Raw genomic sequence first — 19,476 nt, forward strand, 5'->3', positions numbered from 1 at the left:
ATTATTCTTTGAGTATAACATCAAGAACTGACACCACAGAGTAGCCCTCTGCTGTTAGTAGATTTTTTTTTCTCTTGAGTGACACAAAGTGACCCTGTGATCTATAGGTTCCATATAAGGCTGGATGTGAACTATACAAGCCACAAGGCTGCCCTAACCTGAGCTAGCAAGTCTAGACAATGACATGTGCTAACATGGCTTTGTGATGTGACTTTTCTTACTCATATCCAGCAATCACACAAAGTGATCAAAATTTTCTTTGGGTAAAAGGATATTAAGCTGGAGTTAAAACTTCAGCAGAAGTTAAAAATGCAGTTATGTTGACAACATATACTAGAACTGCATGATTCCCAAAAGGATTTGATTCTGGAGAAATCCATGAAGTAGGAGTTTCAAATTTGAGAAGTCACATACACCTACTGTGCATTAACAAATCTATTCAACACTGAGTGGAAGCCAAGCATTTTCTTCTCTTAATTTTACTATTCTAATGGATATTGGCATATCCATTTGCTAAATCAGCAGCCAGTGACCTTTCAGAGGTGAGGGGAAAAGGAGGACTAGATCCCTAACACCACCACACAAACAAGCCTTCTGCATCCAGTTTACCAGTCCCAAATATAAAGGACTTCTGGAACTTGGAGTAGTTGAAGTAGTCTGAAACAGACACAGGATGGTAAGCTTCCAGTTAACATCAAAATCTCCAAGGGAGTTCTGACTTGAAGACTGCATAGAAAACATCTGCGGAGAGGGCAGGTGTGCACGTAGGATGCAACATTCATGGGTGTTAGTCAGATAGAAACCAGCCTGAAAACAGAATCTCTTGGGATGTAGGAAGAGAATGAAAAGAAAGGGGCAAAGGGAATAAGACAAATTTCTCAATGATGGAAGTAGTCCAGTGAGTAAGTGCATCTTCAGGATGCTTTGCTGCTGTTGTTCAGTCCCTCAGCTGTGTCCGACCCTTTGCGACCCCATGGACTGCAGCATGCCAGGCTTTCCTGTCCTTCGCCAACTCCTAGAGCTTGCTCATACTCATGTCCATTAAGTCAGTGATGCCATCCAACCATATCATCCTCTGTCATCCCCTTCTCCTGCCTTCAGTCTTTCCCAGAATCAGGGTCTTTTCCAATGAGTCAATTCTTCACATCAGGTGGTCAAAGTATTGGGGCTTCAGCTTCAGCATCAGTCCCTCCAATTAATATTCATGATTAATCTCCTTTAGGATGGACTGTTGGATCTCCTTGCAGTCCAAGGGACTCTCAAGAGTCTTCTCCAACACCACAGTTCAAAAGCATCAATTCTTCAGTGATCAGCTTTCTTCATAGTCCAACTCTCACATCCATACATGACCACTGGAAAAACCATAGCCTTGACTAGACGGACCTTTGTTGGCAAAGTAATGTCTCTGCTTTTTAATATGTTTTCTAGGTTGGTCATAGCTTTTCTTCCAAGGAGCAAGTGTCTTTTAATTTCATGGCTGCGGTCACTATCTGCAGTGATTTTGGAGCCCAAGAAAATAGTCTGTCACTGTTTCCACTGTTTCCCCATCTATTTGCCATGAAGTGATGGGACCAGATGCCATGATTTTAGCTTTTTGAATGTTGAGTTTTAAGCCAGCTTTTTCACTCGCCTCTTTTACTTTCATCAAGAGGCTCTTCAGTTCCTTTTTCACTTTCGCCATGAGGGTGGTGTCATCTGCATATCTGATGTTATTATTGATATTTCTCCCTGTAATCTTGATTTCTGCTTGTGCTTCACCCAGCCTGGCATTTCCATGATGTACTCTGCATATAAGTCAAACATGCAGGGTGACATTCTTGGCATTGCCTTTCTTTGGGACTGGAATGAAAACTGACCTTTTCCAGTCCTGTGGCCACTGCTGAGTTTTCCAAATTTGCTGGCATACTGAGTGCAGTACTTTAACAGCATCATCTTTTAGGATGTGAAATAGCTCAGCTGGAATTCCATTACCTCCACTAGCTTGGTTCAGTTCAAGCCAGCACTAAATGTTCTGCTTATGAAAATGAAAATATTAACCTAATGCCACACTTCCTGATCCTGTGACCATGAGATCCCCAAATTAAATGTATTTGTTCAAACGTTCTTGTTTTTAATACTCACCTGATCTCCAGTTGCAGGACTATGTTCTCAGGCCTTGTGCTCATGCTACGACAAATTCATTTATCACTTCTCCATTTTCAAAGCTAAAGGTCAGTGAATTTTCCCACTGCTGTTGCAAGAATTAATGTTATTTTAAACTATAAAAGCCCCAAACAACTCACTTAAAATGACAATTCAATTCTGTGGCCCTGCCTCAAAGACCTACTGTCAACTCACCTCATCATCTTTTGCTGCAAAGACCTTTAGAACTTGATTTCCCATAAAATATTTCATGTGGACCTACAGGAGGAAGTGAGGAAGAACTGGTTAAGATCCAAAGTAAGGAACATACGAAACCATAATGCCACATGTTATGAAGAAATTCTATTCAAAACGCTCTTGCTGAAAAACATTCACAGGCACTAGAAACAACTTACTACTTGAGGTACAAATAAATTAAACACAATAAGTGTAAAGTCAGATGAGTAAGATTTAGCATAGATCAGACCATGAAGTCTCATAAGCAAAGTGGTTTGGACTTCATCCTAAGAGCAGTGACGAAGCACTGATGAATTGCAAAGAGACTAGAGTACCATTTGTCCTTTAAATTAATTAACTAACACAGCATCAGAGTCAAAGACAGACTAGAAAATGAATACTAAGAGTTCCTGACATTATAACCACCTGCATCTATCAACCAAGATCAACATCTCTTTGATCTATGTCATCTTGAGCCCAGAGTTTCTAAGAAGGTGCTATAAGAGAAGTAATGCTTCTCAAATATTTTTTCTGCACTCCCACCTCTAATGCTGAGAAATTGTGAGCGCTTTCACAGTAACAGCAGTTCAAGAAAACTGAGTCTCAAAGGTGTGGGGGTGAGGCCTATATAATCCAAATACCCTCCATCTTCACATCCATTCCCCATCTGAAAACCATTATTTGAAGAAATATGGGAATAATTTTATATTTTCAGTCTGCTAGATTTGTATAGATTTATTTGCCCTTTTATTAGAATCTGTAATAGTTGATTGATTCAAGAACAGTTAATAATACCTTTTCCTAAGGCACCTAAATGACTTCTCAAAGGACAGTCAGACATTTGGGGAATTTCTGGCTAAATTCTTATCCATCCTATAATTAGATATCAAGAACACTGACAACTTGGAAGAAGACAAAATGAAAAGTCTCTTGAAAATTTAAAAGAGTAATTCACAATTCAAAAAAAAAAAAAAAAACCCAAAAAGTCCATCTTATATAACGAAAAGTTTAATACTAATTCAATCCAGAAATATTAGTGTCCCTCAGTTTAAAGGAATCTGGAAAACTATGTGATCTTATTTATTTAAAGCTAATTACTAGTCTGTTAGAAGGTACACATGTACACTTTACCTTAGTTGCTATGGAAAAACCTTCTTAAGACGCTGTGTATGCATTTGTTAACACAATACACAAAAGCAAGTATGTAAAAGCTAGACTATTCAAAAATGAGCCTATCGGTGCACAGATCACAGCTGATTAATGGCATAGCTTTAGAGTCAGAGAAACCTTGTTCAAAACCCATCTCTACCACCTTCTAACTGGGTGACCTTGGACCTATTATCTAACAGCTCTGAACCTCAATTTCCTAATATATAAAGTACATATCATGCACCTACCTAAGAGGGTTATCCAACCAGTCCATCCTAAAGGAAATCAGTCCTGAATATTTATTGGAAGGACTGATGCTGAAGCTGAAACTTCAACTTTGGTCACCTGATGCGAAGAACTGACTCACTGGAAAAGACCCTGATGCCGGGAAAGATTGAAGGCGGGAAGAGAAGGGGATGACAGAGGATGAAATGGTTGGATGGCATCACCGACTCAATGGACATGAGTTTGAGTAAACGCTGGGAGTTGGTGATGGACAGGGAGGCCTGGTATGCTGCAGTCCATGGGGTTGCAAAGAGTTGGATACAACTGAGCAACTGAACTGAACTGAACTGAAGAGGGTTATAATAAGAATTAAATGGGAATTTATATAAAATGCTTAGTATACTGACTGTAATATTGTAATCACTAAATAAATGGTAGCTATTATGACTATTTCTATTGTATCTGTCTGATGCTGTACTTAAGATAAAAATAACTTAGAGCTTAGCATCAAAAAAGTTCATTTAGAAAATACTTCATGACTTAAAACTTCAGTTTAAGTGAATAAAAATCTCTTTAAATGGAATATATACTTTTTCAGCTCAGTCTTTCTTGCTTCATCATTTAACTAAATGGGCCCCCACACCCACTGTGGCACAGATGATTTATGTTTTTTGAGTCCTGAATTACAGTTGTAGTGGTTTTAGACAGGCAATTATTTTCTGCCTATCTGGAATTAGCTCCCAAGAGGCCAGTTTCTACAAACAGGTCTGAATGGAGGCTTTGTTTCACTTGACTCATAAGCACTGACTTTAATAACCATAAATTTTAAGTTTAATCACACCTCCCAAAGTAAATAATTTTAAAGAAAAATACGTTGATTGTAATTTGTTAGAGACACTCAACTTCCAAAAAGTATTTAATCTCACCATTAAAACTGTATTGACTTTAAGTAAATATTCTCAGTTTTTGGCTTATGAGTCTTAAAGATGCACTTAACAGTTTGAGCATATCATGCAACACGTTCTCCCCAACTCCACTGAAGTAGTCTAACACTGACTCACACAAGGACTACACGCTAGAGCAACATGAAGAAGTCCAATTCTGTTATACTGGGTTATATTTACTTTATTTTAATTCTCACTTCAGTTAGAGTCCCTTGGACTGCAAGGAGATCCAACCAGTCCATTCTAAAGGAGATCAGTCCTGGGTGTTCATTGGAAGGACTGATGCTAAAGCTGAAACTTCAATACTTTGGCCACCTCATTCCAAGAGCTGACTCACTGGAAAGGACTCTGATGCTGGGAGGGATTGGGGGCGTGAGGAGAAGGGGACGACAGAGAATGAGATGGCTGGATGGCATCACCGACTCTATGGACATGAGTCTGAGGGAACTCCGGGAGTTGGTGATGGACAGGGAGGCCTGGCGTGCTGTGATTCATGGGGTCGCGGAAAGTCGGACACGACTGAGCAACTGAACTGAACTGAATTCTAGAGCCAACAAGAATCTCTTCATTCCTATGAAGCCTGAAAAGATGCACTGTCTACTCATTCAAGTACATTTCACTTAAGACCTCTGTGGATCTTTAAGGACTCTTTCTAGGACCGTATATCGTACCTCAGAGCCTTCACTGAGTTACTGCACTCTCCATTGTGTCTATTTTGCATCTCTGTATTGCAGTCTAAAAAACATGACTTATGAAGAAGCTTCACATCTTAGATCTCTGTTGGGCACTGAGAAGGGTGACTGGCATAAATCAATGATATTCTAAGAGATCTACGGTCATTCAAAACCCAACTAGACTTTCATTCCTATAAAACATTCCAGTTTACAATTAGAGAAAGGAATATAACAGCGAAGAATTGGTTGCTGTTTCTTTAAGGCTACCATGAGCTACCACTGACACCAAAGCTAAGAAGTGACTTTTCATTGAGTTTGTTCTTCTCATTTATGCTGACTTCTCTACCTCTTGATTTTCAATCTTCAAAAATCAAAGATAGTAGCACCGCAAACTACATTTAGAAAAATTAAAAGTGAAATAAGTATAAATAAAAGGTCCGATCAAAACCACACCATTTCAAATAATGAGAAAAAAACTCATCTGTTTTGTTTACAATTAGCAGAATATGTGCTTTACCTGAGAAGATCTACAAAATCCCAAAACAGAGAAGCATTTTCCCTCCGATTTATACTTCATTTGCTCCTCATCCACTTTAGAGAAAGGAATGATATCACTCCCATAGCGGAACCCTGGAGAACAAGAGAAGAGCATCTGTTAAGCATATGGGGCCTCATTTTCTACAAGCTGAAATTGGTCCCACACATACATTAACAATATATGCACACTCCAGATCAAGCCTCTGTATACTGTTCCCTGGAATCTAATTTCTGTCCCTTGTGATCAATGAGGGAAAAGAAGCAGCAGATCCACAAACATATACAATATAGAGATAATTAAAATCTAATTACATTTTTTTAAGTAGCATATTCTGCCATCTAGTTACCTTGATGATTATCCAGCCTATAAGAAAGAATAGCAGCAAATGCAATGTACCTGCTATCCTCCAAAGATAAACCATGAATGACTATAAAGTATAATCATGATTTGTAAAAATAATAACAAGAACACATTTATTCAGAAACCTGGAGATCTACAGAGAAAAACGCCCATTGGAAAATTTCAGAACAAAATGTTCCCAAAAATGGATGCTGGCGATATAAATGCCTAATGGAAGATGCCAAAATTTTTCTATTCAGAAACAGTCAATTGATATGCTGGATATTTTTCTGCATTTAAATTTATTTCATTTCTTGGGTAGGATTGTCTATATATATATATTTTTTTTAATTACTTAGGGTATTCATACACATATAGGCTCTTGGCTCCTTAAAAAATCTCCAACCCTGTTTCAGGGTCTTTGCTCTATGCAAGGTCTTGCCCTTTCACTATATAGTATTATACGTTTAATAGGGAGAAACATCATCAAAATCCAAAGAGTATGACCTTGGGCAGATAAAAAGGAAAAGCACACACGTGCATCTTTACTCCAAGAAACAAAGAAACATGTGTCTGGGGGCAGATTCTGTGATCCAATGTTTATTAGTCCCTCTCATTTTGTTCATGTAATGTATTTGATTAAAAAGAAACACGTTTCTGTATGTCTTTTAATAAATGCTAATGATAAAAAAAATTTCAACAAAAAATTAAGAGGGAAATATATGGCACATAGACATCTTACTTGAATTGTTTAGGAGTAATTTGAAACTTCTCATTAAAAGTGTCATGTTTTCTGGTTCATCTTTTAAAGGGCAAATCAATTACTGTAACTTTTGTATATGGCCAAAAGTAGAGAAGAGACTACAAATACAACCACAGTCTTTGCTTGTATTAAGTAACCCCTCTATCTAAAAGAGAGAACTCTACCTATTAGGGGGTAGAGAGTAGAGAACAGGCAAAAGAAGGATGTGGGGAACTGCAAAAAGCTAAGAGAGAGAAGCTACACACCTGTACTCTTTGAACTTAAACCATATTTAACTCTTTCTTCTCCATTGCTCTACCAATGAATTTGCTTTTTGCTTAAGATAAACCAGAGTTGCTTTCTTTGCTTGCAACCAAAAGAATTGGCACCCTCATGTCTAGTCCCTTCTCCTTCTAATTCATCCTATACCCCGATGTCCTATTAATCTTCTTAAAACACAACTCTGACACTCTGCTCCTCTCCATGCTGCTCTCAAAATTAAGCATCAACCCTTCAGTGTATCATTCAGAGCCCTTCCTAACTCAGAATAGTACGGAGAAACACAGACTCTTGCAGCCCTGGGTTCAAATCTACTAGCTGTTAACTATGTGACACTGCACGTTAGTGAATGTCTTACAGCCTCAGTTCTCTTATCTGTAAAATGGGAACAAGAGTGCCTACTTCACTGCTTGCTGTGAAGATTAAAAGAGAAAATGTAAGTTGTCTTTTATATACTGCTCTGATCACGAATCTGTATATGCCCAGTACATCTTACCCAAATACTCAGTACCACTGAGAAGGCCCTCTACTATTCTGGTCTTATGCCCTTAATCTTTTTAATCCTCCTACTATGAGACAGTCATTAAAGCTGAAACTCCAATGGCCACCTCATTCGATGAGTTGACTCACTGGAAAAGACTCTGATGCTGAGAGGGATTGGGGGCAGGAGGAGAAGGGGATGACAGAGAATGAGATGGCTGGATGGCATCACCGACTTGATGGAGGTGAGTTTGAGTGAACTCCGGGAGTTGGTGATGGACAGGGAGGCCTGGCGTGCTGTGATTCATGGGGTCGCAAAGAGTCAGACACAACTGAATGACTGAACTGAACTGAACTGAGTGGAGCCAAGATTCTAACCAGTCTGACTCCAAAATTTCTGTTCTTAACCACACTCTACCGATGAGCTGAATTAAAGAATTAGTAGAGATTATGTGATGGTAATTACATTCTAAACATAACCCATGAGAAGAAAGAAAGGAGGCATAACCACTACCACTTTTAATCACTCTTCTACCCCCTGAAACCCTGCAAAACATATAAATACACACAAATACTGTGATACAATGCCACAGATAAAAGAAATTTTTTCAAGGCTTGCAAATTAAAATTATACTGAGACTATTTACCACATAGTAGTCTGGTGGTAAATTTATTATATAAAGACTCTGGCTTCTATCTTAACCATCATTTGGTATCTTATCATTTTAGCTCTTGAACATTCAGCTGGTTTCTAAGCCCTCTGGATAGAGACATGATCTAAATACACTATACAGAGCCAATGGATATATGAAGTACAACTCTAAAGATCCCAATGAATATAAAGCAACATGACAAATATAAATAATTTTTCTTATCCCCTAAATTATCTTAAGGGAGCTAATCTGGCACATTATGAGACCTGAAATTGGCATTCAGAAAAATGATCACCATGGAAGTCAAAGATTCACAAAAAAAGTTGCTTCACCCATGTTAATATAAGCATTTCCCTAGCTAGTAAGCTTCAGGCTTCAAAACAAAGCCAAGTATTAAGTCCTGTCACTTGAGAAGAGGGAGAGGGTGATATGAATGGAGAGAGCAGCATGGAAGCATATACACTAACACATGTAAATAGACAGCCAATGGGTATTTGCTGTACAACTCAGGGAACTCAAACTGGGGCTCTGTGATAACCTAGAGGGCTGGGAATGGGCGGGAAGTGGGAGAGAGATTCAAGAGGGAGGGGACATGTGTACACCTATGGTTAATTCATGTTGATGTATGATAGAAACCAAACCAGTATTGTAAAGCAATCATCAACAATTAAAAATAAATAAAACCCAGAGAGACCGATGCATGAGCATACTCCTATTTCAGAACAGCCCTGCCCAAGCCCCAGGAGATGAGTTACAGAACCCAGCATCCCATGATTCCCTCACACAGATGTGTCTCTGCTGCTGCTGCTGCTAAGTCATCTCAGTTGTGTCCGACTCTGTGCAACCCGATAGGCGGCAGCCCATCAGGCTCCCCTGTCCCTGGGATTCTCCAGGCAAGAACACTGGAGTGGGTTGCCATTTTCTTCTCCAATGCATGCAAGTGAAAAGTGAAAGTGAAGTTGCTCAGTTGTGTCCGACTCTTAGCCACCTCCTGGACTGCAGCCTACCAGGCTCCTCTGTCCATGGGATTTTCCAGGCAAGAGTACTAGAGTGGGTCGCCAGTGCCTTCTCTGGATGTGCCTCTACACAAATAATAATACAAAACCTAGCCTGCCTCGTATCATCTTGAAGAAAATCTTCTAGGAAACAGTGAAACTCTCACTGGCATAATACCTTGAATAGTATCCTCTTTTGAAACTTCAGTTTCATCATCATCATTCAAGCAATAAACTGTTTCTTTTTGTATATCTTCTTTTTTCAGAGTTCTTGCATCCACAACTGTCCAACACTTTTTTACTTTCTCCTGTGTAATCTGATTTCCGAAAGAAAAATAAAGGGAAAACAAGGAAAGTCAGGATTCAGACTGACGAAAGAGGAAAAACTAATATACTCTCTGCTTTACAGAAAAAAATCCAAAACAATCACTCCAGCTACACTGGTTTGTCGTCTCTGGCTTACTGTGAAAATTTTAGTTTATTTTATAATCCTTTCTACATTTTATTTTCCCCAAGGAAATCCACAGATAAATATTAATACTCACAGATACTTAAACACTTTCTATACAAAACCCACAGACTGTTTAATTAAAGACCCTACGTTTTGTTACCATACTTTTTCAATAGAGAAGAAAGGGGAAAGCAGTCTATCAGTAGTCATAAATCAATAAGAAAACACAAAAAAGAAACTACCAAAAGAAAAAAAAAAAGGAAAGAGACTTATTCTCATTCTCAGGGACACTATTCCAGGCCTTGAAGTACCTCCATGGTGTTCATGCATGTAGTATGGTTTGGAATTAAGTCCTTGAATATTGAAAGAAAAAGAAAACAAATACTTAATAAACAAACATGCTTTTGTACATTTTATATATTTAAGTGTGTTTATATATTTATTTTGTGCATTTAAAGAAAAAGGCAAGGAGGGTCATGTGGAGGCATGGATCAGAGACTGACATTCAAATTGGAATGTCATCAAGTCATTACCAAAAACAACTAATTTTTGAAAGTGTGCTATTATGCACATATGCTGCAAAAGGCCATTTCACAGTAATGGGTCAAAATGTGTTCATATTTTTTAGATGCTGTTACTACCTCTGATGCTGGGAAAGGTTGGGGGCGGGAGGAGAAGGGGACGACAGAGAATGAGATGGCTGGATGGCATCACCGACTCTGTGGACATGAGTTTGAGTGAACTCCGGGAGTTGGTGATGGACAGGGAGGCCTGGCGTGCTGTGATTCATGGGGTCGCGGAGAGTCGGACACGACTGAGCGACTGAACTGAACTGAACTGAACTGAACTACCAGATCATTAACTGAATAGATATGACTGAGCTTTAAAAACTCTGAACTTAACTCTGGTGTGTATCTGTATTTCTGCTGCTGCTGCTGCTGCGGCACTTCAGTCGTGTCCGACTCTGTGTGACCCCATAGATGGAAGCCCACCAGGCTCCCCCATCCCTGGGATTCTCCAGGCAAGAACACAATACTACAATAATGCAGCTTAATGCATTTCATTTTCTTTCTTTTAAAAAAGAAAAGGAGAAGAAAAGTCCTGAAACTCATGATTAACTATCAATTGTCAATGGAGAGAAAGAGAAAGAGGAGGGAACCAACTTCTATTAACAGACAATTCTTAAAACTTCCTCTCCTAGCATGCCTTTTACATAAAAGCTAAATAGAGATGAAATAAACAGGGAGAGCAGTTAGAGAAGCAGTAATTATGGTTTTGAATAACCCACACATGAATTGCCAGTTTCTTACATAAGCACATTTGTCTGCCTGGTAACATTTCTTTAAAAAAATGTGTACCTACCACTTACCGATTTATAAGCCACAATCTTTATAGACAAATTGGAGCCAATGGTCAGTTGACAGGGCCAGGGCATGGAACATCTCTCAGTTTTCTTAAAGACACACAGCTGTCTCAGACTCTCACTTAACAAAGAAAAATGTATTATGAAAGCAGCAATTTTAAAATGTTAACCTTTGCTGGATGTTGCATTTAGTTTTCTAGACTGAGAAGTGAGATGCTGTTGATCACAAAGAGAGGAACAGCAGGCGATGACAAGCAAAACTTGTGGCAACTCGCAGTTGGGAGCGAGCCAGAGTACACACGAGTTGGCTGAGGAAGGAGCTGAATTTCACTAACAGGTGAAATTCCCTATCTTCCCTCATTCAATCTTTTCTTTCAACTCAGCCAGTTGTGTGTAACTTTTTTTTTTTCAGGATCAAGAATACTGTGAGGATATGATAGCAGCACACTCATAAATGCATTTGCACAACTCCCTTAAAATCACAGACCTCAGGATAAAAAGCCCTACTCTAGGATATCAAAGGGTGGGCTCCATCCTATAACATCATTAATCAATGTCATTGAACTCTACAATTCTTTAGTTCATTTCCATTCTCTTAAATAAAAGACATGATGAGTATATGCACATTGTGAAGAGAGTTAAAAAGTGATCTTTCAGGAGATAAAGGAACTTAGCAGTCCATACTGTCTTAAAATAAAGCAGATATAATAACTCTAGGTTTCTCAGTCGGCAGGGAAGGGGAACTGGGAAGTAGCAAACACAATGTACAGACCTAGTTCCTTTGAACATTACTGAAGATCAATTCTACTTTCATCTGGTTCCTAATCAAATATAACAAAGAAAAATACAGGAGAGAGGTGGAACTTATGGAATTCACTAAAGATTATCTGGCATTATCCAGAGTTACGGACAAATAGGTCTCAAGAGACTCTAATTTTCAGGAACAACTTACAATGAATAGTAGATATTCTACCTGATACTCTGCTCCAAAGCTTATGGTACACCTTGGCTTTGTATTTGTTGAAGAAAGAGTGGGTCTGAAATCAGGTTTTACCTGTCTCATAGGCCATTGCTAGTTGTACTATGAGTCATGTCTAAAATAATCAAGAGGTTTGGATTCTGTTCCAGAGGAAGTTTCTAAAGACCAGCATCTTATAGGTAACATCTGAGAACAACTGGATAAGTTCTGCAGTAGATATGAACCTTTCCAAATTAGAAGTCACGTTATCCCCCACTAACGTCTTGTAGGTGAGAATAAGCCTAGCCCAGGGCTGTCCTGTAGAAATTTCTGCAATGAGGGAAGTGTTGTATTTCCAACTGTGCCTGTACAATAGGCTACTAAGCACTTGAACTGTGGAGAGTATGACTGAGGGACTAGAGTTTTAATTTTATTTAATTACTGAATTTAAATTTAAGTAGCCACCTGTGGATAATGGCTACTATATCAGATGGCCAAGTTCTGATCCATACCTTCATGGCAGGCCTGAAATCAACACAGCTTCAAAAATGCTAAGAGGGACTTGCCTGGTAGTCCAGTGGTTAAGCACTCCCAGTGCAGAGGGCCTGGGTTCCAACCCTGATCAGGAAACTAGATCCCATGTGTCACAACTAAAGACCCTGCATGCAGCAATTAAGACCCAGTGCAGCCAAATAAATAAACATTTAAAAACAGGTGAGGACAACACATAGTAATTTCTGTAAGAAACTTTTTTAACAATAATTTTATTGGCAGATAATTCTTTCAATATCATGGTGATGCATTTACTTTAGGCATGTATTCCCATATTAAAGCAAGCCATGTTCAAATTTGAGAGAATAATAATTTAGAAACACACATTCGAATGTATCATAATTAGAAGACATACTAAGTCAAAGAAACGTCACTTTACAGGATTCCTCTTTGATTCTTTTACCAACCCCTTGGGAAATTACAGTTTAATTTCCAAAATCCCCATTTACCTGCAATTTTCCAAGAGTAGAAAAGCAGGCTGATCATTTATCAACTATAGCTCATTAGAAATATGTAAAAATTGTGATTGAGAAGAAAAATTAGAGCGGATATACACTATCGCTACTCAAAAAAATCTTAATTGTTGAACCTCCACTTCAACAATTAAGAATTTTATTTAAAATGCTTGTGCTTTGTGTATTTATTGATAAACTAGAATGAATTCTTTAACATTAATTAGTATTATTCCTGAAAATTTGAAACTCTAAAACAGCCATACTGTGTGGTAGAGTATGCCACCACCACTTTTACCAAATCAAGCCCGTCAAATATACAACATTCTAGATGCCATGGGGCCCTCTCAGGTTCTTTGCTAAAACTAAATGTATATCCAATGCCAACCAAGAATAACACAAAGATTGTCTCTCCCACTATCTCTGGATGGCTGAAAAAAGCAGCTTGCTTTACTGTTATATGGTACTTCAGGGATTTTACATTTCTTGCCTTTACAAAGCCCATATGGAATAAGTAGGTTATAAATTTGGGGGTTTTGTTTTGATTTTGCCTGACCAAACTATTTTGTGACAAAAGTTAAAAAAAAAAAAAAATCACTCTATTATATATAGGGACTTCTCTGGCAGTCTAGTGGTTAAGACACGGCACTCCCATGGCAGGGGGCATGGGTTCAAACCCTGGTCAGGATGCACACTGCACAGAACAGTAAAAAAGCTAAAAATAAATAAATGGCAAAAATTACTATATTATAGTATACTGCCTCCAAAACCTAAATCAGAGGACAGGAGGATACTGAGCATTATCTCAGATCTGATACCACTTTTACAATTAAGACTATTTTTTAGGTGTATAACAAGGAAGGGCCTGAGAAATGTACCCCAAGCTTGACATAAAGAAGAAATCTACCACCTCATCTTTTATCATTTGACTTGATAAATCTTTCATTATATCTATATATTTCCAACCTCTCCTGACAGTCCTGGAAATAAAGGAGAAACCTTGTGCCAACCATGCAAACTTCAAAGAAAGGGATTAGAGGCTGGTATACCATTTCTTTAATAAAAACCAGAGTATTTAATAAAGTGTTAGTATAACTGCTAATTCAAGAATGGCTCAGGAAAGGAAAAGCATTAGAGAGCTCTCTGATCTAAAGAGAAATGAATATGCTTACAACTGAAATCTGTAGACAATGTTTTCACTTCTTACCTAAAGCAATAAATTTCCTCCAGCCCATCTTCACCTTCTAAAGACATCATCACCTTTTTCACCATCTGAATACCTTCTTTTTGCTGCTCGGTGATTCCTTTTGGAGGAAAGGAAGACCCGTGGTGGTCTGAGAGCAAGGTGCCATCTCCTCTGTCCCCAGTTCCACCTTGCTTGCCAATTGGGAAAGGCAAACTATCAAGAAAAGATCAGCAATAGTTAAGAAGACAAGTTCTGAAGCCAAATAATAAACTGGGTTCCAAGTCTGTGACTGTAACTCACTAGCTGTGAGAAAATGGGCATGTCAGTCAACTTCTCTGAGCTTTACATTTCTCAGCTGTCAAATAACACTCAGCTACCTTAGCCAGTACTCGTACCAGTTTCAAGTAACTGAAGCCTCTTTGGTTTGGATTTTATGGGGGAAATTTATTGGCTTACATAACAAAATAACTGAAAGAGCAAGGCTGCACATGGCCTTAGGATGACGATCCAAAGTCTCAAACACCACAAGGATTCTGTGAGCCTTTCACTCTATCTCCCTACTTCATCTTCATTTGCCTTTATGTTGGCCCTGCTCTCTCCTCCACATTGCTTCTGAACACCCTCAAGCTCATAAAGCCCAATTCCACTACCAAAGAGGGATTAAGGGTTAACCCTCTACTCTCCAATTCAAAAAACACAAAATCAAAAGCAGGAATCAGTGGTAACCTGGGGGCCAGATCTAGAAGAGGTCAGTTTTCATTCAAGCCATAAGGTTAAAGAGTAGGAAGAAATGCTTCCTAGAAAAAAGCTGGGTGACGTTCTAGGCAGACAAAAATAACAAACAAATGCCCATTAATGATTTCTCAAGGTTATTATAAAGATCAGTAAGACAAAGTGTTAAAATACTTTAACACAAACATTATCATCATTACTTTAGATATAAAATTCTTATATAGAAATCAGTTAATTGCTAGAAATAAGTAAAATCAATTTTGTTCTCACTTCATTCCAGTTGTTTGACTGTAATGAGACTAAAACTAGATTGGGATCAACAGTCATGGGAACAGTCAATAATTAATATACAAACTGAAAAGTAAACCAACGAAACACATTTAATGATAATAATCTATATGACACTTTATAAATACTTTCATATAAACAATCTCATTTCATCTTTATATTATAGGTAGACAGATATTTCTGTCTTTTTCTTCTGAAAAGAAATGGAATATACAGAGATTAAAATAATTTAGCCAAAGCTGCATAGCTAGTAAGTGATGAAGCAAAGACCTGGTCATCTGACTGAAACAGCAAGGGCCTTTCCACTGTAGCATGTCACTCCACTTTGTCCCTGGAAACCCAAACGGCTTCTTCAGTTTACTCAACATTATCTGTTAGTCACCACATGTGGATTTTTAAAGTGATTCCTTTATCATTTTATTTGCCATCATTAAAAAAGAGCTTCCCATTTACATTTTTTTCTACATATTGTTTGCATGACAGATGTGTATGTCCTGTATTACATGAAAAAAGAGCTTCCAGGGAGCAGGATATGGCACATCGTGTTTGCGTGAGACTATTGCTGCTTCCAGAGCATCAACCAAGAAGGGATGATGAAAATAAAGGGTCAGGAAGGTCTGGTCCAACTAGAACAATCAATCATACATGGGAGACACCAAACAAGAAAACCCAAAACTCTAGTTTGGATGCTACAGGTCTTCAGCAAAGGAAAAGAGAGTTAAACAATCCAATCAGCATTTTATAAACAACCAGTCAAATACCAAGCCAGTGGAAGAAAAGGCTCTGTTCTGTCTCAGTTTGCTTTACAGTATTGCTTACACAAAAGGAAAAGTAGCCCTTTCCAGTGAAACTGACAGAAGTACAGGATGTGTGAAGGATGTAAAGACATCTGAGATTATGAGCAGGGAACAGAAACCACGCTGGGCTTTTGAAGTGCTGAGAAAACCTCGACTCAGTAAGAAGAATCACTTAAAAAGCACTTAATTTCTCTGAAGTACCATCTTAACAAGTATAAGCTTGATGGCTTATTCTGAACTATTTTTCTACAGTTCTACAGAAAGGAGATGCCCCTCAGCAGTCTTAGGAAGTACATACATGCAACAGAGGTTCTTAATTCCCCATGGTAGACATTTTAAAGAAGCCATGGGCTTACCACTCGGAGCTGGAGGCTTCCTGGTATAGCTCTCAAACTGAAAAATGAGTGTTCTCGGAAGACTAATAATTCAACATTCTATACTATCACTCTGGTTTTACCAAAAAATAGGACAAGGAAAAACAGGTTTTAGATGGAGCAGGAAGGATTAAGGTAGTGAAAAGAACTTCCTGTAAGAGATATAAAATAAAGAAAGTACCTCGAGGGGAAATTCAAGTTAGTGAGAGGAGGGACTCTCCCTAGCAAATTGTGAAATATATTTTCCCCCTAAGTTTGTTACCTCATCTGAAAATACACACAGCAAATTACATTTTACAAACGTGCATGTATCCTTTGGATCTGAAAAAGAGTTAAAAATAAACATATGTGTTTAAAATGCTTCCCAAGTTGACATTCCTCTCTATCCTAAAAACATCTACTGTCTTTAAGGCACAGTTCTCTAGGACATTTAAGAGAAGACACTACCAATCTGGTAACTGTTGGGTAAAGTCTTCTCTGCAGGCAGGGGATGAACTGAATGATCTTAATGGATTTCTCTAATTCCTTAGTTCTTTGAGTCTAGGAACAGCACAAGCAAACATCTGCTACAGAGCTAAATTCCCATGTTTCACTGTGACTTTCATCCCTTTATCATCAAAACTCAGAAGAGTTACCAGAACACAGAGCGTAATCAAAGAGTGTTGGCTGAAGTGATTGACGTGGCAGATTCTGACTCAAGAGCAGAGAGGACTCCTGCAAACCAAGCGCTCTATGAAGGGGTCCTATCACTGCATCATGAGAGCACAAGGGCTGTCCAGAGTTATTATTTGTTCGGTCTTACAAGAACTGCAGGGAGATGCCAGATTTCTTCAGGTTATGAATTATAATATCCAGCTGATCTCTGCTGAACGGGCTGCTGAGGTCAGTGAACACTTCAATATGCCTCTTCTCAAACTTCTTTCCTCTAGAAGACAGAGTCAGCACATTGACAAATCATTCTTCTGAATCATTTCCTACAAATTCAAATATACTTGATCATGGAGCAGAAAAAGGGTGAGGAATCAATTAGCTCCAGTTAACAATGTGATTACATTTTAGAAGTCCACCTGCTGTTGATGCTGAGTTCTAACTAAACACATAATCAACCCAGTTGTGACTCACACTTTAAACGTCTTAGGCAAAATTTCTGAGCATTATAGAAATATTAGGTCTCTGATTTCCGAACTTTAACCACCTCAGTTAAAGGTGTGGTCACTATGATAAAAAAGGACCCCCTTCCAGCCTTCAGAAGGTAGAATATAAACAAGGAACTCTCCCAGCTTCCCTGGTGGCTCAGAGGGTAAAGAATCCACCTGCAATGAGGGAGACCTGGGTTCAATCCCTGGGTTTGCAGGGTACAACAACTACGACAGTGCAGGGGTTCATTTTCTAGTCTGATTCCACACTGAGAGGTTCATTTCCGACTCTCTTCAGCTGAGATACTTACAAAGTTTCTTCTTGAATCAAATCCATGCAGACAATGAGGGCATCCAGGACTCAGCTGGTTAAGGGCAGAAGATAACACCAAACAGTCCCTTTATCCCCACAAAATGCAACTTTTCCCCAGTGAGATCCAGTGCTGGAACCTCTGGACACTGGGCTGACTGTGTGATGATTTAAAAGTACTTGCCCAAGTGCCCTTCTTCCAAGTTTATTTCACTAACATATATCCATATATATACTAAAAATCAAAGTAGACTTCCTAAAACATACAACCAGGAAAAATGAAGTAAGCCGAAAGGTAATCTCCCATACTCCCACTCATTTAATGAAAAATTATGATGCCATTTTACTGTATCTAGAACTCATCTTCCGTGATTACAGCCCATTCTTACACATGAAGTGAGCCATAATGCAGCATCTCTAAGTCACTCCCAGCACAGCAGCACCTCCCAGTGACCAGAGATGGCATCACTGTTTAAAAAAGTAAGAGGAATGGGACACCTTAAAATCAGCACACCTGTGGAAGAAACTGTTAAGTCTCACCGCTGGGGCATCAGTGATTTTTGGCATACAAATATCCTCTATGCAGGAAGGCTAGGAGAACGCTAATGCCGTACTCTTTGTACAGCATTATGTCCAAACATATCTAACTATCGCCACCACCATGCCCTCTGCACACAGTCAACACACACACACCCTTCTGATACTTCCCATCCTCTCAGCGTCACTTGGGCAGAGACTGGAGGGCTTGGAGTCCGGGCACCCAATCCAACCTTCTAATGTGTAATTAAAAGTCCACTCACCCAACCAATTACTGGGCTTGGAGTCCACCCACCCAACCAATTAACGTGTAACTAATTTCACAGTAAGTCCTAATGCGCATCACATCCACGATGTCCTCAGCGCCAAAAATGTCCATACATGCAGAGCAAGGACTCTTAAAGAACCTCACTGGACAATTCCCCAGACAAAAGGAAATTTCCTCAGAGTCTTCTCTGGCTGAAGAAAGGATACAGTCAGCTTGCTGAGAACCTGGTTGGATTTTGCTTTCAATGTCCTCCAGCAGGTCAAAATCCGGGCGCATGAGGTGTCTGCGCACTATGATGTTCTGATACTGACCCTCACCAGCAAGGGCGTTCTCGGTGCCATCAGTACCAAAAAGGACTAACGCAACTTCATCTCTGCTCTCAGCAAACACCTAGAGAAGTCGGTGAGAAGGCTGCAAATCATACAGTACCACCTGGAAGCATTAGACAGTTAACCTTCCGGGAGCAAAACAACCGTATTTCCCCTTGGGAGGCCCCTGGGGCCACTGGCAACAACAGGGTACTGGGCTAACTGGCCCCTGGGATTGATGGGCAATGATAGTTCCTAGGTTCTAAATGGACCTCTTCATTGACTAAAGGTCCCATCCTTTCAACACACTTTGTGGTGGAGGAATGGGTGGGCACTGACTGCTTTTGATGAGTTTCTTTGATGTGCTTCCACCCAAAGCAGACTCTCA

At 39.1% G+C, this 19,476-nt stretch overlaps 1 protein-coding gene across 2 annotated transcripts in view; it reads right to left on the bottom strand.

The window, feature by feature from the left end:
* XRCC5 (X-ray repair cross complementing 5) overlaps window positions 1-19,476 on the bottom strand; it is an 86,756-nt gene that overhangs the window by 60,225 nt on the left and 7,055 nt on the right. For both annotated transcript variants that reach the window (XM_088827732.1, XM_088827733.1), the window contains exons 3-10: window positions 18,987-19,170; window positions 17,977-18,025; window positions 17,332-17,454; window positions 14,360-14,551; window positions 11,197-11,311; window positions 9,555-9,693; window positions 5,868-5,980; window positions 2,338-2,400 (exon numbers count right to left, since the gene is read on the bottom strand). In XM_088827732.1, coding sequence (XP_088683858.1) covers window positions 2,338-2,400; window positions 5,868-5,980; window positions 9,555-9,693; window positions 11,197-11,311; window positions 14,360-14,551; window positions 17,332-17,454; window positions 17,977-18,025; window positions 18,987-19,170 — 978 coding nt within the window. The remainder of the gene's footprint in view (window positions 1-2,337; window positions 2,401-5,867; window positions 5,981-9,554; window positions 9,694-11,196; window positions 11,312-14,359; window positions 14,552-17,331; window positions 17,455-17,976; window positions 18,026-18,986; window positions 19,171-19,476) is intronic.

This window comes from Moschus berezovskii, chromosome 2 (assembly GCF_049115385.1).
Source record: "Moschus berezovskii isolate FMDL1 chromosome 2, NW_MosBer_1.0, whole genome shotgun sequence".
Classification (NCBI taxonomy): Eukaryota; Metazoa; Chordata; class Mammalia; order Artiodactyla; family Moschidae; genus Moschus; species Moschus berezovskii.